This window comes from Xenopus laevis, chromosome 5S, assembly GCF_017654675.1.
Source record: "Xenopus laevis strain J_2021 chromosome 5S, Xenopus_laevis_v10.1, whole genome shotgun sequence".
Taxonomy (NCBI): domain Eukaryota; kingdom Metazoa; phylum Chordata; class Amphibia; order Anura; family Pipidae; genus Xenopus; species Xenopus laevis.
In genome coordinates this window covers 18034705-18062508 of record NC_054380.1, presented here as the reverse complement: position 1 = coordinate 18062508, position 27804 = coordinate 18034705, and the positions used below count along the sequence as shown (strand labels likewise).

The 27804-nt window shown below is 40.9% G+C and overlaps 1 protein-coding gene across 2 annotated transcripts in view; it reads right to left on the bottom strand.

Moving 5' to 3' along the window:
• Positions 1 to 27804, bottom strand: part of syt14.S (synaptotagmin 14 S homeolog) — a 103875-nt gene that overhangs the window by 3405 nt on the left and 72666 nt on the right. For both annotated transcript variants that reach the window (XM_041564035.1, NM_001094074.1), the window contains 3 exon segments: positions 20070 to 20341; positions 15605 to 16057; positions 1161 to 1350 (listed from right to left, as the gene is read on the bottom strand). In XM_041564035.1, the coding sequence (XP_041419969.1) occupies positions 1161 to 1350; positions 15605 to 16057; positions 20070 to 20341 (915 nt within the window).

Sequence of the window (27804 nt, the reverse complement as noted above, 5' to 3'; positions counted from 1 at the left end):
CTCCCTGGTGTTCGAGAAAGAAGGAGCTGCTGCTCACAAGCAAGCAGCATGATTGCAAAGTGGGTAGTATTGCTGCTCAAGTGATTTCTGGCTGGAAACAGTGATGGTTGCTCTGTATGAAGAATAAAATGCAGGTGCATACCTGGTGTGTCCCTATCTATGTGCAAAGTTCAAGATCACCGTAGCTATTGTCCCCAAAACATGGCAGTTAGATCCACACCACACCATAATGCATTCCCTGAGTATGGATTCCCAACAAATTAAAATGTAAAGATAGTTTCACTGGTACCATAAAAACTTCATATAGCAAAATTGCCATCCTACATCTTACAAGGCAATCAACGGCTAATCCAAGCACCGAGATGAAAACACTGCTGCAATGAAAATTCTGCTGGACTGAAGATCCGACTGCACTAAAACGAGTTATGTAACATTTCCTTTGTGCTGCAGATAAAATTGCTAATAGACACCGGGACTTGATGTCCATCCCCATGCACTGGGTACACAATTAAATGGTAAAGAGAACGGGGGAATATGGTGAGTGCAGTGACATCTAGTAAGTGCTGAATGGAAAGTGAAAGTAATTGTCTGCCCTGCCTCTATGCCTCTAAGGCATAGAGGAGGGGCAGGCAAAAATTGATTGACAGCTGAGATTTTAAAAGAGTTTACAATTGTTATGGATGCTTTAATAAAAAATAGAATTTGGATTTCATGTTTCATTTGGAAAGGACTTTTATTATACAGCTTTTAATGTCTGGGTGACAGGTCGCCTTTAATATGACACTTGTATAGGGCAACAGTAGAAAGCAGTTGGTTCTAATGGCAGGCCCGGTCACAGCTCTGAGCAATTATTCACCATCTGTAACCTAATATTTCATAGCTTAAGTGCCATAAATGCAATTCATGCCCATCTATATAAATAATTTATGAATCTATCAGAAAGATTAGCCCTAGATCTTTAATAATTCTCTTCATCATCCAGGTTTCCCAGAATTCTTAGGGAAAAGCCACGCTTTCTTTATAATTGTAACATCTGGCTGGCATGTCCCCCTGCCCATTTCCCAATGTTTATGGATGTGCCTAACTAGGACGACAAAAGCAGAAATCCTCCGAGTGCGGATTCTCATTAAGAAGAAGGAAACAGAGAGGTTTGCACTCACTGGGAGGCCTGTTGGCTGACAGGTTTTTGAAGTGACTGCCTTTTATCACTTCAGCGGAGAGTCTTCCAGTGGTGGCATTATAAAGCAGGCCGATAAGTATCTCGGGAACCAAGCCGTGGACCAGTGACTGGCAGGAGGAGGTGCTCTCTGTGCAAGACATTTCTGACATGCTCATTTGGGAATCACAGCCCTGGAAGCAAAATAAACAGAGTTTACTGTCATCTACCATTTTATAATGCATTTCTACACTGTAGCAGCTCGCTGTATGCACAAAGGTCATAGAAATATAACTTGAAAGGGGTTAAAGGGAATGGGAGGGGGAGAGTAAAAGTGAGGGGATGCATCAAACCTATAATTTGTCCAAAATCCACCACCAAAGAATTGGCAAGAAATAGATTCAAATATAGGAACATATACATAGTTCCATAGTTACATAGTTAAATGGGGTTGAAAAAAGACAAAGTCCATCAAGTTTAACCCCTCCAAATAAAACCCAGCATCCATACACACACACACCCTCCCTACTTTCACATAAATTCTATATACCCAAATCTATACTAACTATAGAGTTTAGTATTACAATAGCCTTTGATATTATGTCTGTCCAGGAAATCATCCAAGTCATTCTTATAGTCATTAACTGAATCAGCCATCACAACATCACCCGGCAGTGCATTCCACAACCTCACTGTCCTGACTGTGAAGAACCCCCTACGTTGCTTCAAATGAAAGTTCTTTTCTTCTAGTCTAAAGGGGAGGCCTCTGGTACGGTGATCCACTTTATGGGTAAAAAGGTCCCCTGCTATTTGTCTGTAATGTTCTCTAATGTACTTGTAAAGTGTAATCATGTCCCCTCATAGCGCATTTTTTCCTGAGAAAACAACCCCAACCTTGACAGTCTCCCCTCATTAAAGTCTTCCATCCCTCTAACCAGTTTAGTTGCACTTAGTCTCTCCAGCTCATTTATATCCCTCTTAAGGGCCATTCTCCAGATGAGGTCTCACCAGGGACCTATAAAGAGGCAAAATTATGTTTTCATCCCTTGAGTTAATGCCCTTTTTTATGCAAGACAGAACTTTATTTGCTTTAGTGGCCACATAATGACACTGACCAGAATTAGACAACTTGTTATCTACAAAAAACTAGATCCTTCTCAGTTAAGGAAACTCCCAACACACTGCTATTTAGTGTATAACTTGCATTTATATTATTTTGCCAAAGTGCATAACCTGCATTTATCAACATTGAACCTCATTTTCCAGTTTGCTGCCCAGTTTTCCAACTTAGTCAAATCACTGCAGCATCCCGCATGGAACCTATTGTTCTGCACCACTGAAAGTGGCCGGGGCCTGACCACAGCCATTGGTGGTGCATGTTTGGTCTGCTAGATCTGATGACCAGTTGCCCACTCTTTTCCATATAAAAATCAGCAGCCAAACTTGGATAGAGGTATAAAACAGCAGTAACAATCATTCTGTAATTATCATACAATTGTATGTTCTCCATTAAAATACAGTTTTTCAATTTAGTGAATTAATATTTTTTTTCAATGCTTCTCTTTTGGAAGCTTCTATGAGCTAGCAACCAAACAAGACAATATGTACAAACTTTGATATCCTGGATAAAACACTATTTTATTGCAGACTTCTACTTCTACAAATCTCTGAATTACAGCCAAATTTTGGAACATTAGCAATTCAGTGTCTCCGGATAACAGCTGGATTTAGAGGTTTCCCTGTTATGAGTCGCTGTAAAAGTATTGTATTATTAGATTAATAATGTGAGTGCACTGAAGTCTTCTTCCTAAGCAATATTATATTCTAGGCACAAGCTGGGACAGACAGGAACATCTCGAAGCACAGTGGGTAATTCATGTAAGTATGGTTAGAATTCTTACAGTATCAGCATCCAAACATCTATAAGCAATGAACAGAACACGATTATAGTAAGTCAGAATCATTATATTAAGCATATTCAATAAAAATAAGATAAAAATGTGGCTTTTTTTAATCAAAAAGGTGCCATAAAAATAAGATAAAAATGTGGCTTTTTTTAATCAAAAAGGTGCCATTAATAGTCTAGAGACTGATGTTAGACATTTCCCATGAACATCATTAGGCAAGCCTGTAGAGTTTCCTTTGCAACCATCAAGCTCTGGTGGGTACCTCATAGTAAACTCAAAGCTTCAGTGTGTAAAGATTAAATGACTAAACTAAGCTGAGTATAGGCATAAAATTATAGGAATTACAAAGTTCCATGTTTTAAGAGTAACGGTGCAGAAGCCCAGCGTGGATCTAAACGGACTTTCCTACCGTCTTAATCAGTGGAGTAACTACATGTCACTGGGCCCCACAGCAAATTAAATTTAGCACCCCAAAATATTGATAAGTTGACCTTTTCTACCAAAAAAAGTTAAAATTCATTATATAGGACCACACTGGCCCCCCTACACTCAGAGGGCCCCCTGCAGGGTCTGCTTCCTCTGTAGTTATACCCCTGATCTTAATGCCCTATCAGCAGTAACATATCAGACAGCCACATCCAATTGTTTTTGTAGCCATGGTGGTCCGTCTGTGTTTCAAAAGTTCTTAATGCTTTGTTAATAACTGCTCTCTTCTTTGTATGTCCTCTGCTGAGTTTGAATTTTGAATCTGGAGAAGGCACCGGAATTCTTGGGATTGAAGTCTACCTACTCAGTCTATGCCCCAGGTTCTGCCAATTGTTCTCAGACACTCTGTATAATTAAAGGTACAACTCATTACAAGAGACTTCCCAGCAAATGTTGCCTATATACTGTACCTATACCCTAATTCTACACTTGAACCATTACCTGTCTAAAGGTCAACTTTACCTTTATTGTGTTCCTGATATTCTTCTGTTCCTGTATCCTAGTTTATAGTTCTTGTTCCTGTATCCGATTCCTGAGGTTCTAGTCCTTGTTCCTGTATCCAGTTGCAAAGTTGTGATCCTTGTCCCTGATGTGTGTTTTCTCTAGTCCTGCCTTCCTTCCTAATTTGCCTTATCTTTATCATGGCTCCCTGCTCCAGGTCAGTGTCTATTTGCCTTTTTAGTAGAACATCACGTGACGTGGCACCGTGACTATGAAGATTTTCATTCATCCACGTCATGGTAACTTTCGACTTTTGATTGGGGAAGCCCGTCGGGGGCCCCCAACCCCATACACTGGCCAATAAGCTGCCGACTCGGTCTGTCGGCAGCTTTTATCGGCCCGTGTATGGCCACCTTAACACTTGGTCACAGGCTCCCTCTGCTCCTTGCAGTGACAGGCAGCACCAAAGTCCCTCTGGGAGTTCCATACATGTGCCTTCCTAACAATCTCACAAGAATTAAATACTTTTCCACAAGGCAGCCTTCCTATGGAAAGTGAGCTCCAACATGTGAGCTGGAATGGAGTATCTGACCTGCTTGTTCCTTCCAGAATACTCCAGCTTCCATGACCTGGCACCTAAACAACGAAAGCCTTCTGTGTTTATGAACATCTTTCCTGGAGCTTACATCTCCTACTGAGGAGAAATTAAAGGGAAAACAGCCCAAATTTTTGGTCACTCTACCACAAACGGCATAAATCGGCAAGAAAGCAGCATTATGTTCCGAAATGCCACTCTGCACATTATTCTTCCACTACTAATACATGCCCCACGGTGATTCAAATTAAACTCACATATCTCACAACAGGAGCTCTGTCTGCACTAAATTCAAGGCCTTTGTTGTTTCTGGAATACAGAATGGAGGCACCAGTGGTCCTGATCAGATCCGCTATAATATCAGAGCGGAGAGATTAAGCATCAGGGCACTAAAAACTGTACAAATTTATTAGAAGACTTCATAAAAAGTCAACTAATGAGACAAATCTCCCACGGGCAGGGAACAGCTGTCGCAGCATGGCCAATCAATTCCTTGCTCTCCGAGGAGAACAGAAGCGGCACATTGCACTGAGCTTTGAGACTGTGTTGGACTTTATTTGTCCATATATGGAAGAGTTTATAATTATTTTTACTGTCATTTTTTTTTCTTCGTCTTCTAAGCTCTGATAGACACCTACTGATTTCATTCTTTCATATTTCCATGGCTTTCATCAACGGATTTCATTCTTTGATATTTCTAGTCACGCAAGTCTAATTATTTCTGTATATAAACCATAGATCTCTATAGTATTGATGTCTTCTGCTTTAGCCAAACTACAGTTCCTTGCAATGGGTGTAATAGTGCTCTTGGAATTCTAGATCAGAAGCAGCTTCATACAAAGCGAGCCACCCATACTGCATAGAGATCACAGTCTGGCTAAAGGCTGTCCACAACAGGAAAGTCTACGGCAATATAGACAAGAGACCTCATCTAGTAGAGTGGGTGGCCTTTGAATAATGCAAAGGGAGAGGAATACAATCGAAAAGACGCTCATAGGAGTGAAAGTCCAATAATAGGCAGTGTAAGCCCTGTATACTATGAACTTTTTGAACATTTTTGGATTTCAGTAGAGTAGCCATCAATCATAGCAGCTGTTGCAGAATTTACTGAGCTGCAGAAAGCCATAGTGTTTTGACACATTCTACAAAGAAAGTAGGTAGATGAAATTTGCCAGCAAACAAGGTAACCTTCAACAATAACCTTCCCTAAGTAATTAGGGCCATAATTGCTTCCTTAACCTATTTTCCAGTCATTTCCTCTACCAGGAAAGCCCCCAAGACTAAGTTCTACCCTACCTAGCCACCACCCCTTGCCCTCCCCAGCTTTATAGTGGTATATTGCAGGACTGATTGAATACTCCAGTGTGTATTGTACAAATACTTTCCCAAATCTGCTGCATGGACACCTAAGAGAAATATAAGTCTTACTGTACTTGTAAGGCTGGTGGGAGTTGCTCTGCAAAGATAACATCTGTGCCAGAATTATGGAGAATAGATCTCAATGCAATGCAGAACTCAACCTAATACTATAATAATGTCATAAACTGTCAAGTTTCATCTGATTTTGGAAGCCAAGTTCCCATTCCACGCAACTTTTTTTTTTTTAAGGGATTTTGTCATGATTTTTATGGTCGTTTTTATTTGTAAATTACACTATTTACACTGCAAATAATTCACTCTACAATATAAAATTTCCTTCCTAACCCAACAAGTGTATTTTTTTAGTTGTAATATTGGTGTGTAGACGCCATCTCAGGTCATTTTGCCTGGTCATGTGCTTTCAGAAAGAGCCAGCACTTTAGGATGGAACTGGTTTCTGACAAGCTGTTGTTTCTCCTACTCAATGTAACTGAATGTGTCTCAATTGGACCTGGATTTTTACTATTGAGTGCTGTTTTTATATCTACCAGGCAGCTGTTATCTGGTTACCTTCCCATTGTTCTGTTGTTAGGCTGCTGGGGGGGGTGATATCACTCCAACTTGCAGTACAGCAGTAAAGAGTGACTGAAGTTTATCAGAGCACAAGTCACATGACTGGGAGCAGCTGGGAAACTAAAAATATGTCTAGCCTCATGTCAGATTTCAAAATTAAATATAAAAACATCCCGGATCCTGGAAGCAAAATCATAATTGTCTGTGAGGCTACAATGTTATTGCTATTGTACATTTTTATTACATATCTTCCTATTTAGACCCTTTTCTATTCAAACCACTGCCCAGTTGCTACAGAACATAAGGCCCTAGCAACCAGATAGCTGCTGAAATATCAAACTGGAGAGCTGCTAAAGAAAAACCAATAACTAAAACAAAACCCATAAAATTAAAAGCAAGATCAAATGCAAGTTGCCTCAGAATATCAAGGTCTGCATCACAGTAAAAGTTCATTTAAAAGTGATCTGCTCCTTTAATTAAAAAAAAAAACTAAGGTCTGCTGATGGCAGGGGCAGCAGAATGAGCATGTTGGAAGCAGAAATTTATTTTTTTATGGTCCGACAATGTCCTACACTACAGGGAGACCTTATTATCAATACATGGTTCTGATGAGACGTAAAGGCACACTACAAAGCTTTTTGGGGATTTTTCAGCATGTCACACCGAGTGCAGGCTTTAATTATCCTTGTACCTTCTCTGCAGAAGCTTCGGAGTGACAAAGAGACAAGGGGTTGCTCTGCACAGGATGCTCATCTGTCACTTGACATTACATACGACGGGAATAATGGAAGAGATGCCAGTCACAAGATTATTAACGGGTTTAGGAATGCATTAACCCTTTCCTTGCTGTGGATATTGTTTTTTGGGGGTTTTTTTTTTTTGCATGCACGGGAGGAACACTGTTGCCATGCCAAATCCAGCTCTTTAATTGATCACAGTGTGATGGCATTGTATATGTAAAAGAAAGACACTTTTATGATGTACTCTGAAGCCTTCAGTGATTATTTATATAATTTAAGCAGGAGCCAAGCAGTTTTTTTTTTCTCTGTAGTCTCAGTATCTTACTAATAACCAGCTAACTGGGCTGTACACTGATCTGACCAGATTTGAAGGTATTTTTACTTTTTGTTTTGCTTTAATACATCTGGATGCATTTCTTTGCCTGGAAACAAAGCAGTGTATTGTGAGCTTGGTGACATGTGGTGCTGAGAAGAAAAACCTGTCCACAGGGTGCTTGGCTAATCTTGCATCCATATTTCCCATAAATTATTCAGGCCGTGGCTTCCATTTGATGTGGGTACCACTGCTGCACAAGTGATTAGAGAGAAGCCCCACGTCACAAACCCTTTCATTGTGCTGTCAACACACACACTCGCCTTCTCCCTCTCAAGCAAAGGGGAAATTATTTACTTTGGTGACACAAATATTTTTCAGCTATCTTCTACACTGTCATACTCTAATGGGCTGTTCAGTGTTGGAATGAGCCTCCTAGGGCCCAACAAAGAACCTGACATTGAGGTCACTCTCTTACAATTAGCTGTAGACAACGTTAAATGATGTCATATAAACCCTTGAAGGAACTAAGAAAGGGGTTGATGGTGTCTTTGGCGAGGACCCAACCGGGCTTATAGTCTGGCCACCCAATAGCCTGTGCCTCCAAGAACAACACAATTAGGGTTGCCACCTGGCAGGTATTTTACCGGTAAAAATGATGCTTGATGCTAATGTTATTAATAGGAAAGAAACGGCAAGAATACAGGAAGGCCAGTATATTTTTCCAGAAAAGGTGGCAACCCTGAATAGTCTTGTGGTCTGTGTTCCAGCTTAGCATACACATGGAGCTTCATGTATCTAGATGTTTGGCTCAGACTCCATACATGAAATCTAGTAACATTAAAGTAAATGGTATCATTTTAATTTTACATATATGATATTAAAACAAAGTTTGTGCCATCTCTAGCAGGAGTTCACCAGAAACCGGTTGGTAGGTGGCTCCTTTTCCCATTCAGTATAGCCTGTGTATATTTAAAATAAGTGCCTCAACCTATTATGCAATTTGGCCTTTCACAAGAGATGACCAAATGGCATTGGTTAACTTGTTCAGGACAATTTAGCAGAAAAGACGAGGAGCTGCAGTTCCCTCGCTTCCTTATCTGCTGATGCCTCATCAAGCCCCAAAGGTCTCTTTAAACATCCCTCCCCCAAAGTTCTCTACACGCCCATGAGTAGTAAGGAATACATTTGATAAAATGCTTAGATCTAAGCATGCAAGCCCACCTAGAGTTTTAAGGTGGCCATAGACGCACATATAATATCGTACAAAACTAATTTTCTTATGATATTCGGTGTGTGTGGTGGTAAAAGAGCCAACCGTCGATCGGAATGGACGAAAAACTTTGATTGAGTACCTTTAAAGGCACCCAAACATCAGCCAATGTTAGTGCTGAATCGTCAGATACAGGTAGAATTCTATTGTTTCTATCTGTATATCGGACGATTCAGCTCTACACGTGTGTATTGAAATGAACGATCTTTCTTGAAAAGATCTTTTCCAAGAAATATCGTAATTGTTACATCTATGGCCACCTTTAGGCTGTACTATAAACTTTATTCAGCACATAGGCCATTTGAACTTGCCAAGAAAATGCTGAACACAACACAAGGCACTACTTTGGCAACATTGGCAACTTCATGGATACTTGGCACAAATGAGTGACTCTTTAATGAAGACTTCCAATCCAGCATGGTATCTGGTAATATCTGGTGTCCTCAGTGTTGGACTGGCCCCCCAGGATACCAGGAAAACTCCCGGTTGGCCCAGGTGTCAGTGGGCCCTCTTGCTTCTAACCATTTAGCCTATTTCATGATCCTTACCTATTCCTTTATGGGGGAAAATGCTTAATAATGGAAAAATATAGTAAGTAGATATAGAAGACTAGAAGAGTAAGAGGTTGAGAGAGGAGAGCAGGAATAATAGTTTGGAAAGTGGACCCACAGTCTAAGGTTTTCTGGTGGGCCCATGGTCTAAGGTTATCTGTTGTTCCTCTGGCATCCCAGTCCAACACTGGGTGTCCTGCATGGTGTCCTCTTGTTATACATGGTGTTCTCTTGTTCAGTGTCTTTTATAGAGAAGCAAATTCCAAGAAGCACATGAGGAGAGAAACCAGGATATCTTGGTGAGCTTCGGTTTCACAATGCTCCATGCCATGTGGTACTTCGAAACTGCCCAGAACTCTTTCAGGTTATAGTGTGCACCCTTATCCATAAAAGTTCCCACCACCACTAATTTCTTGTGGTTCCTTCGGGATTTTAATTGCTTGTTTCCTCTTATTTGGTCATCTTCCATTGTGTATATGTCAGTGAGCTTTAGTTTCACAATGCTCCACATGAAGCAATGCAGTACTAAGAAACTCCAGTAGGTTATATTGTGTTCCCCTATCCATAAAAATTCCACTAATTTCTTGGGGTTTCTTCAGGATTTTGCTTGTTTCTTATTCAGTCATCTTCCACCACTGTCTATTGTGTATTTCTTGGTAAGCTTTGGTTTCACAGTGCTCCACATCATCTGACATGGAACAATGCAGCACTAAGAAACTGGCCAGAACTCCAGCAGGTTATAATGTGCTCCCCTATCCATAAAAATTCCCACCACCACTAATTTCCTGAGGTTTCATCAGGATTTTAATTGCTTGTTTCTTCTTATTTGGTCATCTTCCACCACTGTCTATCTTTTGGGGTTCTTTTTTGGATTAAATGACTGTTAAGACCGTAGTCGTTTCTGTAGCAGCTGTTCCATACTAGGGGGCCTTAAAATATTTGTAGATTTAAGGGATCTAATTTTTTTAACTTGGAGAAAAAACTAATCCCATCCAGAGCACAAACATAAGTCTCAATAAGGCCACGGACAGTTTTTGTTGCGTGGGTGTGGTGAGTTCTTGGTAACTGCTAACAATGAGAGTGCACTGTCAACTGCAAGTCATTTATTGCAATCATCGGTGATTGGCATTAGTGATGGGCGAATTTGCGCCGTTTCGCTTCGCCGGAAAATTCGCGAATTTCGCGAAACGGCGAAAAATTCGCGAAACGGCGCCGGCGTCTAGTTTTTGACGCCGGCGCCCGTTTTTGACGCCGGCGCCCATTTTTCCGACGCCGGCGCCCTTGGCATCTGTATAAAGAGCCTGTCTGAACTTTGTAGCCTTCGCTGTGTATCAACCTTAATGCTATAAATCAATAATTGCAGCGGCAGAACAAGGATATTTGATGGCATCAGTATAAAAAGATGGCATTAAACAGAAATGTGAACACTCTGACTTCAAGATTGAAATACGTGTAATAAATGCTATAGTGCAGCGTTCGTAAAAAGGCTCATGAAGAGACCATAAGAGCTGTAGAAAAGTATAAGAAATAAACACTCAGAGGTTTATTGCTGAACAAAATATTTCAGGGTAAGTGAAACCTGGAACAGCGCTATGATACTGAAAAGCTTGAGGATAAAAGCCTACGTGATCTTAATAAGAACATTAGTAAGAACATTCACTACCAGTTCCAGAAGGAAAGGTTGTTGGAAGCCGGAGTGTATGGGGAATGATGTACCCCCTACTGTACAAGATAAGGATATCAGAAAGCTGAAGGTAGAGGGCCTCATGGGTCATATGGCCTTTGATATATTTGGGATGCCCTTTCCCTAGATATAACTTGTTTTTTACTGCACGTTTCAACTGATATGGTGCAGCTCCTAGTGTCAGCCAAAAATTCTTAATTTCTTGAATCCTGAGTGGTCATGACAAGTTGCTCCTACTATAGGTATTCCTATACAGCTACACTCCCAAACCCCAGGGGGCTTTCTGTAGGAATAAAGAGAGTTAGAGGAGTGGATACAGAATCAATGTTCTCTCCAGAACATTTGGGATGAAAAAGTAGCCAACTGGGGGCAAATATAAAGCCTGGCCCAACCTTGCCTCCATAATAGAAAACTTTTTAGAGCAGTTAGTAGGACTGTGTGCTTCCACAGTGAACAGAACAATGCAACTATGAGCTGTATTTGCAGAATAGAACTGTTCTTCTGCAAAAAAGGTATCTATTATGGCAGGTGATGTAGGGGCACCAGGTGACTTACACAAAAAATGGCAGATGAAGCAGAACACTATTTAAAGGAGAAGCAAAGCTACCAAAGCAGTTTATTGCCAATAGATTAACTGCAATTGTGCAAGTTATAACACTATTTATTCTGCAGAATGCTTTACCATACCTGAGTAAACAGTTCTAGAAGTTCTCTCTCTGATTGCTTAGGATAGCAGCTGCAGTATTAGCTTGGTGTGATATCACTTCCTGTCTGAGTCTCTCCCTGCTCACTCATAGCTCTGGGCTCAGATTACAGTAGGAAGGAGAGGAGGCGGGAGGGGGGGGAAAGGGAGGGGGAGTCAGAGAGAGGAGCAAACTGAGCATGCTCAAGTCCTAGCCCTGGCGGTTTAAGCTAAAAAACAGGAAGTCTTATACAGAAGCCCATGAGTACACAATAGAAGGAAAGAAATGTGGTGTTTCTTTTGACAGAGGACTCAGAGCAGCATTACTTTGAGGGTTTACTGGTGTATTTATGTAGACCTTTCTGATAAAGCTTAGTTAATTTTAGCCTTTCCTTCTCCTTTAAGGTGTGGTCAGGTAAACAACGGAGCCTTTTACAAGGCTGAAACTCCATATACTGTAGAACCAGTAATGCCATCACAGAAACCAGGAAAAGCAATTATACAGCCCCCTCTTAATTCTGCCAATTTTAGTCAAAGGCACACTGAATATCCCCATCGAGCCTGCGCCATAAGAATATGCTAATGTTGTGGTTTCAGAAGTGATGCTACAATTCACTGCACTGTTTATTGGAGCGTTCTGACGAAATAACAATGAAATACCTTTTTATTGTGTGTGTTTAAGCGACGTGCTGACGCGGAAAATATCCTTATCGTTTTTTTTTTACTGTTGCAGGTCCTGTTTTAATTGCATTTGTATTGTTCTGCAGCGGAGTGCACACAATATATGCCCGGGAAGCATCAATGCAGCAGCTTTACAGGGGCTGAGCACTGATATTATTTGCTTTTGCCTAATCAGTCACACACCAGTTTCACTCCAGTAATAATATTGAAATGCTAATGCGCTTTCAATTATTGACAGAAGATGAGCTTTCCGACTTCGGCAGTACAGAAATTATTTACAGAAGGAATATAATAAGGTCTTTTCTATGTGGCTTTAGCTTGATCCCTTTATGGGGTCTGTTTAACAACCAAATACCTACATTATTAGCTGCTTTTAAATTTCACTGATCATAAATTTTATCCGCACCCTTATTATGGTTTAGTACTATCATATATGCACCGTGCATACTAAACTATATGTTGTATTACATTACTCTCTGGAGTCTCAATGGCAGCTGGGGAAAGTGCTTTATCTTACTGTCCCTGCTAGAACATATTTAAAAATATTTGCCTCATCGGGCAGCCCCAGTGATGTCACAGGCTGACAGAAAGTGAGCCTAAACAGTTAGGTAGATAGACTTTATAGTATTATCTGTCAAAGATCTGTCAAAGTAGGACACTGTCAAAGATCATATTTAAACATTGCTTATCATTTATAATCAGATCGCTATCCCCTAAACTGTTGGACCTTAAGATTGGGAGGAGCGAGCCCTCTGATCCCAATTTATTCTGTGACCCATGTGTTATAAGTGAAAATTTTACCTGCTGCGGGGCCCCAAACATTACACCACTATCTATAAGTTACACACTAAGCCAGTGATCCCCAACCAGTAGCTCGAGAGCAACATGTTGCTCTCCAACCCCTTGGATGTTGCTCTCAGTGGCCTCAAAGCAGGTGCTTATTTTTGAATTCCAGGCTTGGAAGCAAGTTTTAATTGCATAAAAACTAAGTATAGTGCCAAGTAGAGCCTCCTATAGGCTGCCAGTCCACATTGGGGCTACCAAACAGCCAATCACAGTCCTTATTTGGCACCCCAAGGGATTTTTTTATGCTTGTGTTGCTCCCCAACTCTTTTTACATTTGAATGTGGCTTACGGGTAAAAAAGGTTGGGGACCCCTGCACTAAGCTATCCAAGGGGTAAAGACGGAAAAGTGTCTAATTTTTATTTCTAGGCAAAAGCAGATATTTTTATATGGATAAAATAATATTAAAGGAGGGCTAAAGACTATTTTGAAGTTTGAGACTGAATAGTGTACGTGTGAGGCTCATCTCACTGGAAATAATGTGCCTGAACTGACAGCTATGAGATTTAGATCCACAATGCAGCCCCCAGCTAATCCCTATTACTGCCCCTATGGGACAATTCTAGTTCATATTCTTCACATATAAAGAGCCAGAATGTTTCACAGAGCTGTGCAAGAGGCAGCCAATGAAATACTAATTGGTAACAATACGTTTCAGAAGACTGAGCCAGAAAGGTAAGTCCCTGGGTGCTGGAGCTTGGAGACAATAAATAAAGAGGACAATTGCATAGGGCACAGGGGCATAGAATGGCAAGCCATTTATTTATTAACACAACTCATACAAAGCAGATGTGGGAGGATGACAGGGCAAAAAAGTTTTATGGGATGTTAAAACTTCTCAACTCAAAACCGATCCTGCCGTGAGACAAGGTGAGAACTTTGCCAATTACATGAGGGAGGCAAAAAAACATAACTTTGAAAGCGAATTTCCAGGTTAAAACTCATTGCACTAGTGATGCGGCCCAAAATATGTAAAATATGCTGAATTTGGGAAGAAAACCCCAAATCACAAAAAACTGAAATGACACTTCACCTCTGCAGAATTTGTGAGGGGGTGTGTTAGGGCATAGTAATGTGTACTCGAATGTCAATGGGTTGGATGAGAAAAAAGACCAAAAATCTGATTTTTTCAGTTTATAAAGTAGGTGGTTTAAAACTGTATTCCATCTTAAATTTGAGGGCGGTGTGCATCTACAAAGATTTTTATTTGATTATTAAAGATTATTTAAAATAATGGCTGGAGAGCTTTAGATTGGGCATGATGTCTGTACTAAAAACTGATAATTATTATCAGTTATTATCTTTTCTGCTGATTCACTGCACATGCTCTGTGCTGCTGTCACTTACTGAGCTTAGGGACCCACTCACAATATACAGTACACATAGAATAGAAATGTCACAATATAAGGCTGATTAGTAATTAATACACATAATTACTACATGGCAGCACAGAAACCAGTGCAATTAGCATCAGAATTTAATAATCAGCCCTGTAGCATCAGCTTATATTACAGGCCAACCTCATTTTCTGCTGGATAATTAGTGACGACCCCTAAGCTTAGCTTCTCAACAGCTGCTCAGAGCCCACTGAGCATGTGAGTGTCACAGACACTTTCCAAGATGGTGACCCCCTGTGACAAGTTTGAAGTCCTGGATCATTGCTGCTATTGACGTTTTTAGGGTTCAGTTCTCCTTTAAGCTATATCCCTGCTTTTGCACCCGTATTATAAAACACTTATGGGGTTATGCAATAAAAGGTGACGGGTCTCATTTATAAACAAAATTAGATGGTTTCATTTATAAGCACTGAGCAAATTTGCATCTGGGCAGTAACCCATGGCAACCAATCAAATGTTTGCTTTCAGTGTTCAACCTGCAGGTGGCTGGAAAAAGCTGATGGTTGCTATGGGTTAATATCCAGATGCAAATCTGCCAGGTGCTTATAAATTATTGATGCACAAATCCACTATTTTGGATTCAGCCAAACCCCCGAATTCTTCGCAAAAGATTAGGCCGAATACCGAACTGAATCTGAATCCTAATTTGCATATGCTAATTAGGGGTGGGGAGGGGAAAAATGTTTTATTACTTCTTTGTTTTTTGACAAAAAGTCACCGAATCCAAATCCTGCTGAAAAAGGCAGAATCCTGAACCGAATCCTGGATTCGGTGCATCCCTATTATAAGTGAAACCATCTAATTATGCATAGGTGCAGCAACCCATAGCAACCAACCAGCAGTTAGCATTTACTGGTCACCTGGATACTGTATCACACAGGCATATACTGTAGTTGAATTGCTCTTATTTTTGGGTACTCACTGACAGACTGTAAGCAGGATCCAGTACCACGGGCACCGACAGCTTTCCTTGCAGATTCAGTTTTGTCAGGTAAAAGACCTTCTCCCCCACCATTCGCTCCTTTTTCAGTCGCCGTACAAGGTACAGCCTAAAGCGCACTGCGTAATTCGCAATCATTTCTGACTCAATGTGATTAAATTTGAAGGATTCCGTGAAGGCCGGGCAGGGCCCCCTTTGGACGGCGGTTTTTGCCCTCTGCTTCTTGGCGGGGAGCAGCACGAGGTGGACCTGCCACGAGTTGCAATTCCCTGTCCTGTTGTGCGTGGGCAGGTCTGTGGCAGCTGTCACGGTAACTAGAAGTTTCTGTTCTGGTGAATCATAGTCAAAAGTTACATCCAAAGTGCCGTATTTAGCTACTGCCTCCGGATCAAAAGATTTAGGAAGCTGTGAAGATGATCCTCTGGCTGACATATCCTAGAAAAGAAATAAAATAAAACAAAATGTATGAATTTATGTATTCCGTTTGCTTTCAGATGCGCTAACAAATGGAATGTTATTTTGCATGAAACAGTGCCTTTTAATTATAGCTTCTGTGCCAACCTTACAATTTACTTTATGCTAGAATATCCCTTTAAAGGGTAAGTAACACCGGACAATTGAAATGATTCTTTCAGGCAGACTATTTCTATACTGAGCATCTTAAATATTTTGGTTGAAAATAAAGTCCTGGTTTTTATGATTCTCTGTACATTATCAGATCTACTGTGTTCAGCCATCTTTTATCTGTTGTCTAAACAAAGCCCCACCCATTTGTATGACCACCAAAAGCTCCAGAAAACAGAACTGCAGAATGTTTTGTAGAAAGAGAGTTGCACTCAAATCTAATAACTGAATCCCCTACAAAACATTCTATTGAGTATAGAACTTAAAACATCATTTGTATACAGCAGAACCCTGGCTTTATATTTCCTAGGAGACAGCATCAAAAATTTTGAAAAATTTAAAATCAGTGGGGAAAAAAGATGATTGCTTGCCTTTATGGTACCACCATAAGAAGGGTTTCAATTCTGGGAAACTGTAAAATCCGAGTTCTACTGTATTCAAATTTGTGAAAATGTTTAAAAAAATCACACTGATGGGGGTCATATGACTTTAAGGGCTCAGAATTTGTTTGGCTTTACTAAATGTACACACACCAAATTAGAATACTGCAAAAAATGCTAGGATTCGGCCAAATCCTGGATTTGGTATATCCCTAAAGGGCTGCCATCAAGGGGGTACAGGGATTACCCCAGTCATAGACGCTGTGGCAGAGGGAAGTCCATAGACTTGAAGAGATGGATTTGCAGGTTGTGGAGTAGGTGGAGGCTGTAGGAAGTGGGAGAATCAAGGGCTGGGTTATGATGTAATGAGGCATGGCTGGGGTGGATCAGTGGCATGTTCAAGCATGGGACATTTTTTCCATTGGGACAGTACTTGTTGGGGGGCCAATGAGACCTGATGAAATAATAACTGGGGCCATGCTAACTATGCTAATATGGAGCTCCATGATTACTGATGGCACCCCCGGAATCCTTATTTAGCACAGAATTAGCAATTACTATTATCAATTAGTAAATGCTCTTAGTAGTCCTTCAAAAGAACGGTAACAACAAAAAAGAAGGCATGTTAAACTAACGAAAATGTTATGTTCTGTTGCCCTGCACTGGTAAAACTGGTGTGTTTGCTTCATCAACACTATTATAGCTTATATAAACAAGTTGCTGTGTAGCCATGGGGGCAGCCATTCAAGCACAGGATACACAGTAGATAACAGATAAGTACTACTATAATTTATATAAACAAGCTGCTGTGTAGCCATGGGGGCAGCCATTCAAGCACAGGATACACAGTAGATAACAGATAAGTACTACTATAGTTTATATAAACAAGCTGCTGTCTAGCTATTGGGGCAGCCATTCAAGCACAGGATACACAACAGACAACAGATAAGTACTACTATAGTTTATATAAACAAGCTGCTGTGTAGCCATGGTAGCAGCCATTCACAGCTGAAAAAGGAGAAAAGGCAAATGATACACAGCAGATAACAATAAGTTCTGTATTATACAATGGGATTCTTTAGAACTTATTTATCTACTGTATATCCTGTGCTTGATTGGCTGTCCCCATGACTACACAATAGCAGTATTTCTGAAGCAAACTCACCATTTTTACCAGTGCAGGGCAACAGGACAATATATTGTCATTCCTTTGAAGCACTTTCATTTGTTGGTGCTACTGTTCCTTTAAACCCACTCTGATCAGCATAATGGTGTAAGAAATTGTCATCTTGGTTTTGATATAAGACCAAATCTGGCCCAGTATTAACAGGGCCAAACGAAATTAGAGGTAACCGCACACCTTATCTTATCCTCTTCTTCTCTTCTTATCCAGTATTAACAAGAACCAGTATCCTGGACTGTATCCTGGACTGTAAGTTGGACGCCCCTTGTCTGTTACAGAATATACTATATCCGCAATTTATTTAGTTTCCCTTCCCCCAACTGGCCTTCCCAATGATGAGTGCTCAGTTTAAATGCCCTATCTAACCTACCTGATAACTTTCTCTGGGACTAGACTTCAAGATCTGGAAATAGCCCTGCAAGTTATTCATAGAATATATTACAGTGGTTTTCCCCTCAGCTAAGAACTTGTCAAAACTGACTATTAAGCAGGAACTGAATTAGTGTTTGAGCCCCGGGTCATTTCACGTCACTTAGGATTGTGCAGTACAGAAAGGAACCGGCAATGCAAGGTAACACTGTGAGCTTAAATCAATTAAAAATGATTGACTAAACGTACAAATGCAAAAGTCTAAATTTAGGGTATTCTAAAGTTTGTAAATTTGGATGGCAGAGTTTGTGCCTCCGATTGGCTGGTTTGCTCCTTGTTAAAATATAAAGGCAATGATGGGGAATAAGAGAAATGCTGCTATCGTTACAGGTTTGTTATGAAGTGGACTGCAAGTCTGTCCATGGTAGAGTCCTGAGCAGGTCCATTTTTTTAAACCCGTACCCGACCCAAAACCGCAATTTGACCCACTTGTTCCCACTACCCGACCCGCAAAAGGCCAACTAACCTTCTGACCCGGGGGACACACAAAACTGGAAGTCACTACGAATCTTTGCAAAAACAAATAAAAAACTGGAAGAAACACAAGCGAGGGTGGGAGGGATCAAGCCCGCACCTTTGTTGGGTACCCAGCCAAGTTACCCTCGGACTGCCCACACGGCCAAGGAATCGGGGACTTTTTGTCCGAAACCGGACCACTTCGTGGGTATTCTGCAGGTAACGACCCGATTGTAGGATGCTAGTCCATGGCTGGATAAAATGGATAAAAGGGGTGTCTATTCAATTGCTGGCTTCTGATACATTGTTTTAAAAGTCAGAAGCACCAGGGCAGAGAATAGAAAGAGAAGCAAGTAAATTCACATACACAACTTTGAAATCAGTGGCATTATTATAGAGGAAGCAGACCTCACAGTTGCAGGGGGCACGGGGTAAAGGAGGCCCCGAACTATGGGGTCTGCTTCCTCTACAGCCAACAAGAAGCACCCCTTCCTCAGCCGCTCTTTTACCTGCAGGGAAACAGAGCGTGTCGACACAAGGCAGATAGTGGGAGGAGTCTGTGTGTGCGGAAGTGGGCAGGGTCCAGGTGGGAAGTGGGCGGAGGCAGGAAGTGGACGGGAGGATGGGGATCAGAGTGCGCAGGGTCCCTCTGAAGTCGCAGGGTCTTCTGTAGAGGTTCCAATATTTGGTGGAGGATTCTGACTACAGCCCATCTTGTAAATTATGAATTTGGTTGATCCCAAATGTTTGGAGATGTCCCTCCAAGAACAAAGCACTTTATAGATGTGCAGCCTCCAATCAAAGATATCTGCAGTGTTTCCAATTCTGCCTCTAGCATGAAGGGCAGCTTAAGCCGTTACATCATTAATATTCCTGCCAAAACCACAAACACAATTACTTGGAATGCTAAGCCTTCCCCCAGATCTGAGTGTTAGAGCTGCTAAGGATCAATCAAATAATGCTCTAGTACCTGCCTTTAGGGAGAGCTGTTCCGCTGTTTCAGCTGGAAGGGGCATCTCCTTTTTTTTCCCAACACGATTGACAAATTATGTTGATTATACAACCTGCCTATTCTTTTAATTTAAAATAAAAGCCATATTTGCTCTTTTTTTTTGATTATAAAGTAGTGAGTGGGAACAGTTTTGCTTTTACATTAAGACTTCTCCTGCAATTAGAGGAGTTAGATTAAATTAGAGTTCTATAATAAACAACCCCCTCCACTTCATTGCTGCGTTTTGGTTTACAGATAAACATATACATTATACAGGGGGGTTATCTGTGCACAGGCACATCACATCTGGTAACAAGTTGGTAAAATGAAGAGGCATATGGGGCCCGTTGATCTGCAGCACAGAGGAGCTAATTTTGTACTTACTTCTGGACTTAGAACAGCAGTGCTATCACTCGGAACATCTTCTTCGTAGCCCTTGTTCTGGAAGCTTTCCACTTCATGGCCGGTGCTTCCTTCACTGGGGCATTTGGTATAAGAGTACCTGGGGCTGTTGCTACAGCGAGACAGTTCACATTTGCTGTCTCCAATTTCAGAAGGGGTGCATGAAAGGCGAGGAGAGCCGCTGTCATCTTGGTATGGAGGTGGCTGCAGTTCATCCAGGGGTGGTGTCCTCCTCATTCTCTGGATACAGTTTGCTGGAAAGGCATAGAAGGTAACTACAACACTTATGATACGGGCTTTACTTGCAGAACTTGAAAAATAGTGTAACAAAATACAACCAAAAATTAAATTATGTACCTCAAGTATCACTTCCTAATTTATATAAAGTATTGGATGTTTTTAGTAGATTGTCGGGATATAAGATCAACTATTCAAAATGTGAAGCGTTAAATTTGAATATACCGCATGTAACAGCAGATCTTTTATCACAAAATTTTCATTTTAAATGGCAAGAGGAATCGGTTTAATACCTAGGAATATTGCTACCTAAGACATACCAAGAAATTAGTAAATTAAATTATTCACCTCTGATAAACAAGTTAAAAAAAGATCTGATATTATGGCAGGGATACAGTATTTCCTGGTTAGGTCGTATATATAGTGTAAAAATGAATATATTATCTAAGATTTTATATCTGTTTAGAACTCTACCCGTCAAATATCCTAAGACAGACGGGAACATTTTACAGAGAGCTATAGAGAATTTTATATGGGAAGGTAAAAAAGCCAGACTAAGTAAAAAAAACGCTGCAGAGAAGTAAATATAAGGGTGGATTAGGAACCCCAGACCTGTTTTTGTATTACAAAGCAGCTCAATTTACACAGATCCAAGCTTGGCATAGGAAGTTAGAGAAGCCTAGGTGGGCCTTATTAGAACAGGAGCTACATCCTAACTTTAATCTGGCTGATTCTATGTGGAATGTGTCCCTATTGCAGGAAAAGAAACAAGCTACATCCTGTGTGGGACATTCATTAGGAATTTGGTTAACTCATAGAATCAGAGATAGATTATCTGGGCAAAGGTCCCTGTTGACACCCCTATTTCAAAATGCCACATTTAAGCCTGGTATGATAAGAAAGGATTTTCAATGGTGGATACAAAAGGGGATCACAAGAGTAGGAGACCTTCTAGTTGGAAAAAGGATCATATCATTTGTTAGTTTAATAGAAAGCCATAACATACCCATAGGTGAACGTTTTAGATATCTGCAGCTATCACACTGGATAAAGGCTTTAATAAAAGAGGGATGTGATGGAAATTATACCAGGTATGAACTGGAGTGTAAACAGGGTCTAAAGATCAAGGGATCTATCTCTAGATTATATGATCACTTTATCCATACAGGAGTTAATAGGCTTCCGGGATTTCAAACTAAATGGGAAGAAGATTTAGGTATTTTAATAGAGGAGAAATCATGGAGTCAGATATACCAAAATATCTTTAAAATCTCAACAAATACTCTATTAAAAGAGAACGGATATAAAACAGTTGCAAGATGGTATATGACACCGCAAAAACTCCATAAAATGCAAAATACGATCTCTCCCCAAGGCTTTAGGGGATGTGGGGAGGTAGGGACATATATGCATATGTGGTGGGATTGTCCTCAAGTAAAAAAGGTATGGAAATGGGTATTTCAGGAAATATGCAGGATATGCAGGTTAAATATTTTACCTTGCCCAAAAATTGCCTTATTAAATCTAATACCAAAAAATAAAACATATAACAAGCCTACTGCATTACTGATACTTAAAATATGCCTGGCTACTAGAATGTGCATAGCTAAACATTGGAAAGGCTCTATTCCTCATATGTGGGATTTTATTCAGGCTAAAATTAGGGAGGTATTGGTAATGGAGAAAATAACGGCACTGGTAAATAATGAGGTTAATAAGTTCCGTCAAATTTGGGAGCCTTATATCTCCAAATATCCAATCTACACGGGAATAGACCGACGTTGATTATAAGCTATGGTACATATTTTATATGGTCTGTCATATTTAATATTGTTAGTCCTTAATAACTCCATAGTATAACAACCTTATGTGTACTTATGTTTATTTGGGGGGTTTTTTTTTCTTTTTTTTTTGGGTTATAAATTTAATTGTATGCATAAGAAGGTATATGGTAAGCGGTGTAAATATTGCTGTATAATGAAGATAAATGTTAGCAGTATATTGTTATATTAAAAAATAAATAAAACATTTTCAAATGGAAAAAAAATTTAATTATGTAAATACTAGGGATGCACCAAATCCAGGATTTGGTTCCAGATTCGACCAGGATTCTGTCTTTTTCAGCAGGATTCGGATTCGGCCGAGTCCTTCTGCCTGGCCGAACCAAAGCATATGCAAATTAGGGATGGGGAGGGATATTGCGTTACTTTTTGTCACAAAACAAGGACATTTAAAATGTTTCCCCTTCCCACACTTAATATACATATATGCATATTAGGATTCACATTCGGTTCGGTATTCAGCTGAATCTTTTGCTAAGGATTCGGGGGTTCGGCAGAATCCAAAATAGTGGATTCGGTGCATCCCTAGTAAATACATTTCCTAGATATCAATCAAATCCCAGTTCTATACAAATCTCAGCCTCTCTACTCTCCTCTCCTTCCCTCTCCACACATGAAGTTTATAAAGTACTCTGTTTAGCTATTCCACAAAACTCCTCCTTTTCATACAAACCAAGGACTTATAAATCCCACTCTCACTTAGTCTATCTTTCCTTTCTATTGCTGGCAGCTGGGGACATTTCCCCAAACCCTGGCCCTTACCCCATCCCAGTTATATCACGACCACGAGCTCCTTCTCTCCGGAGCAAATTCAATCAGTACAGAACACTTACTCCTATACCCAAAAACCCAGTTAATCTTTCATGTGCTCTCTGGAATGCCAGATCTGTTTGCAACAAACTCACCGCTATACACGATCATTTCATTGCAAATTCCTTTAACCTACTTGCGCTTACTGAAACCTGGCTCTCTCCTACTGACACTGCCTCACCTGCTGCCCTGTCCTATGGGGGCCTACACCTTACTCATACTCCCAGACCTGGTAACAGACCTGGAGGTGGGGTAGGTTTGCTTCTCTCTCCCCGCTGTACTTTTAAAGTTCTTCCACCTGTTCCCTCTTTATCATTCTCCTCATTTGAGGCTCACTGTATTAGGCTCTTTTCTCCTGTTTCACTCTGCATTGCTGTTATATATCCACCACCAGGACCAACTGCACAATTTCTGGACAACTTTGCAGCCTGGCTTCCTTACTTTCTTTCATCTAACATCCCATCCATCATATTAGGTGACTTTAATATACCCGTTAACAACATTAACAACTCTTCTGTCTCTAAACTTCTTTCACTAACCTCCTCCCTAGGCTTATCTTTGTGCTCAGACTCCCCCTCTCACTCCAATGGTAATGCTCTGGATCTCATATTTACCAGACTCTGTTCAACCTCCAATTTTACTAACTCCCCATTTCCCCTCTCTGATCACAATATGCTCACATTTCAACTCTCACTAACTCCCTCCTCACCCCCTGCTATTCCCCAAACACGTACTTACCGTGACTTGCAAGCTGTAGACGTGTCGCATCTCTCTTCTTCCTTTGACTCTCTTCACTCTAATATCTCAGCCATCTCATGTCCTAATGAGGCTACCTCTGTCTACTATAGTACTCTCACCACTGCCCTAAATGAGCTTGCTCCTATAAAAACTAAACGTTCTCGACCCAAACCACTTCAACCTTGGCACACTGCTCATACAAAAGCGCTCCAAAGACACTCACGTGCACTTGAGCGTCGCTGGCGCAAATCCCGTTCAGAATCAGACTTTTGGAGCTACAAATCCGCCCTGCGCTCCTTTAACACCAGCCTCTTCCAAGCCAAACAAACATACTTTACTTCACTCATTAACTCCCTTTCTAAAAAACCAGCACAACTTTTCTCCACCTTTAACACTCTCCTTTCCCCTTCTCCACCCCCTCCATGCACATCTGTCTCTGCTCAAGATATTGCTGAGCACTTCAAAAACAAAATTGACACTATCAGAAGGGACATTACACTACTCAACCCCCCTAGACTTCCACCACCCTCCCTGCACACTGCCCAGTCTCTCCTGTGCTCCTTCACCCCTGTCACTGATGAGGAAGTCTCAAAGCTTCTGGCCTCTTCTCACCTTACCACCTGCCCGCTTGATCCAATTCCCTCGAAACTTCTCCGCAATACCAATCCTTGTCTAATCAAAGCCTTAACTCACCTATTTAATCTTTCGCTCTCAACTGGACTGTTTCCTTCTCAACTAAAACATGCTCTTGTCACCCCCATTCTGAAAAAACCCTCTCTTGATTCCTCCAATCTTGACAACCTCCGACCTATCTCTCTGCTACCTTTCATCTCTAAACTACTTGAGCGCCTAGTCTACAACCGACTTACCTCATTCCTCTCTGACAATAACCTGCTGGACCCCCTACAATCTGGTTTTAAGCCACAACACTCCACGGAAACTGCCCTGACTCGACTAACTAATGACCTTTTAACCGCTAAAGCCAACAATCATTTCTCACTACTAATACTGCTTGACCTCTCAGCCGCATTTGACACTGTAGATCACCCTCTCCTCCTCCAGTCCCTCCAGTCGCTTGGCCTTCGTGACACAGCCCTGTCCTGGTTCTCTTCTTACATCACCAATCGTTCCTTCAGTGTCTCCTACAATGGAGTATCATCTTCTCCCCTACCTCTTTCTGTTGGAGTTCCTCAAGGCTCTGTCCTGGGACCATTACTATTCTCCCTCTATACTTCCTCCCTTGGCAAATTAATAAATTCGTATGGTTTCCACTACCACCTCTATGCTGATGATACTCAAATCTATCTCTCATCTCCTGATCTCAACCCAGAACTCCTAACTCGCGTCTCCTCCTGCCTGTCCGCTATCTCTACCTGGATGTCGCAACGCTACCTTAAATTAAACCTCTCTAAAACTGAAATGGTTCTCTTTCCTCCAAGAAACAACAGTAGCATCCCCGAAGTATCCATCATAGTTAACAATTCCACTATCACCCCCTCTCCCCAGGCCCGGTGCCTTGGGGTTATCCTAGATTCTGCCCTGTCATTCACTCCTCATATCCAGTCACTTATTAAATCATGTCACTTCCACCTAAGGAACATATCCAAAATACGATCATTTATCACCCAAGACGCTGCCAAAATTCTTATTCACTCTCTCATCATATCGCGTCTAGACTACTGTAACTCTCTTTTAATTGGCCTCCCCCTCCAGAGACTGTCACCTCTCCAGTCCATAATGAACACTGCTGCGATGCTCATACACCTCAGCAACCGCTCATCCTCTGCCTCGCCATTCTGTCAATCCCTGCACTGGCTTCCGTTACCTTTCAGAATCAAATTCAAATTAATGACACTGACTTTCAAAGCACTTCACAACTCTGCTCCACCCTACATCTCTGAACTCATCTCTATATACTCACCCACTCGCTTACTTCGCTCCTCTACTGACCTGCTACTCAACTCTTCTCTCATTACCTCCTCACATGCTCGCATTCAAGACATTGGAAGGGCTGCACCCCTCCTCTGGAACGCTCTCCCACGATCTGTCCGACTTTCTCCCAACCTTTCTGCTTTCAAAAAATCTCTGAAAACGCACTTCTTTCGAGAAGCCTACCCTCACTCTGCTTAACTACCAAACGCAACACCACATACAACACCACATTTCTCACCCACTTACTTCGATCTTGCCCACTCCCACACCTTGTGTATTACTCCCTTCCCTTTAGACTGTATGCCTATGCATAGGGCCTTCCTCACCTCTTTGTACCTGTATTGATTGTGATGTTTGTTACTCCATATATTCTATGTATGTAATTCATGTGATGTAGTTGTATAATCACAGTTACTTTACAGTGCTACGCAATATGTTGGCGCTATATAAATACATGTTAATAATAATAATAGATATAATTTAGATATCAGAAATAATTCTGGTAATAGATAAACATCTTCTTTCTTATTCTATTTAAACTCTATAAAAAATTAGCTAGAAAAGCAACCCAAGCCTGGTGATCTATGGAGTATACAGTACATCCAATCGGACTGTGGGCCTAAGAGATGGGTTCCATACAAGGGAATCTTTTAGGGATACACTCCCTAAAAGCCATTATTTTTGTTTTTGGCCAAATTCTAAATTCTCCATTTAGGTTTTAACCCTAATTCCCTTTTAAAATAAAATAAAGGCACCAGACTAAACCATAACGGCCTGATGCGTTTCGGGTAGGATACACATACCAAAAATAGTTTTCATTGGTACATGCATGGCCTCCTTAAAGGAGAAGGAAAGCTACCAAGGCAATTTATTGCCAATAGATTAGCCACAACAGTGCAAGCTAAAAAGACATTTTTATTCCTTCAAATGCTTTTCCATTCCTGAATAAACAGCCTTAGACACTGTCTCTGTTTGTTTAGGATAGCAGCTGCCATATTAGCTTGCTGTGACATTATTTCCTGCCTGAGTCTCTTCCTGCTCACTCATAGCTCTGAGCTCAGATTACAACAAGGAGGGGAGGAGAGAGGGGGAGAGGAGCAAACTGAGCATGCTCAAGCCCAAGCCCTGGAGGTTAAAGATGAAAGAATGAACTCTGATACAGAAGCCCATGTGTACACATTAAAAGGAAAGAAATGTGGTGTTTCTTTTGACAGATGACTCAGCATTCCTTTGAGGGATTACTATTGTATTCCCTCAGCATTCCTTTGAGGGATTACTATTGTATTCATATAGACCTTTCTGATAAAGCTTACTTAGCTTTAACCTTTCCTTCTCCTTTAAGGAACTTCCTAGTGAACTGAATTTGCAGCTGATCTCAACATGTAATATTTAAGCATTTTAGAGACCTCTGCAATTTCAGAGACCTAATAATCTGGCCTCAGATGTAGTAATGGCACATGAAGAACTCAGGTGGGGTCCTGGTAAATCAGGTGCATAAATAGGGGTCAATAATAAAGGCTGTATATGAGTATTCTGTGCACTATGATAGAATGTAAAGAATATGGAAACATTCTCATTGCTTCCTCTACTTACTAATGGCATGCTTTTATACATCATATAAAACGTTTGCCTCTTTTTGTTCCTTTAAATCTTTTATCTTTTCCCCTGTCCAATATATTACATTAAAGTAATATTAGAGTGGAATAATAACACTGGGGACAGCAGCGATGTCTGCATAACCATAGAAACCGATGAGTCTGAAGCAGGCCTCCCCGAGTATAGGAAAATTTGTAAGAACCTCAATAGACAAGATGACAGAGATAGCAATTAAGGTGAACACGGTCCTTATTGGATTCTTCAATCAGCCAGACGTGGACTGACATGTCTCTGGGGCTGCTATAGCTGGAAGCAATGAATTCTTTCATAAGAAGTGACAGCACCCACAGCAATAAGCATTACTATCCTCACACTGCTAATATTATAACATGGTGCTTGCACCCATACATACACTTTACACAACAATACAATGCATAGGGACACCCCTCTCTGATGAACTGCATCAGGGGCGTAAACAAGCCAACCTTCAAACATTTTGGGGGCCTGAAAAATAATTTGCTGAGGGCCCAGTAATATCTAGTTACGCCACTGAACTGCATGCA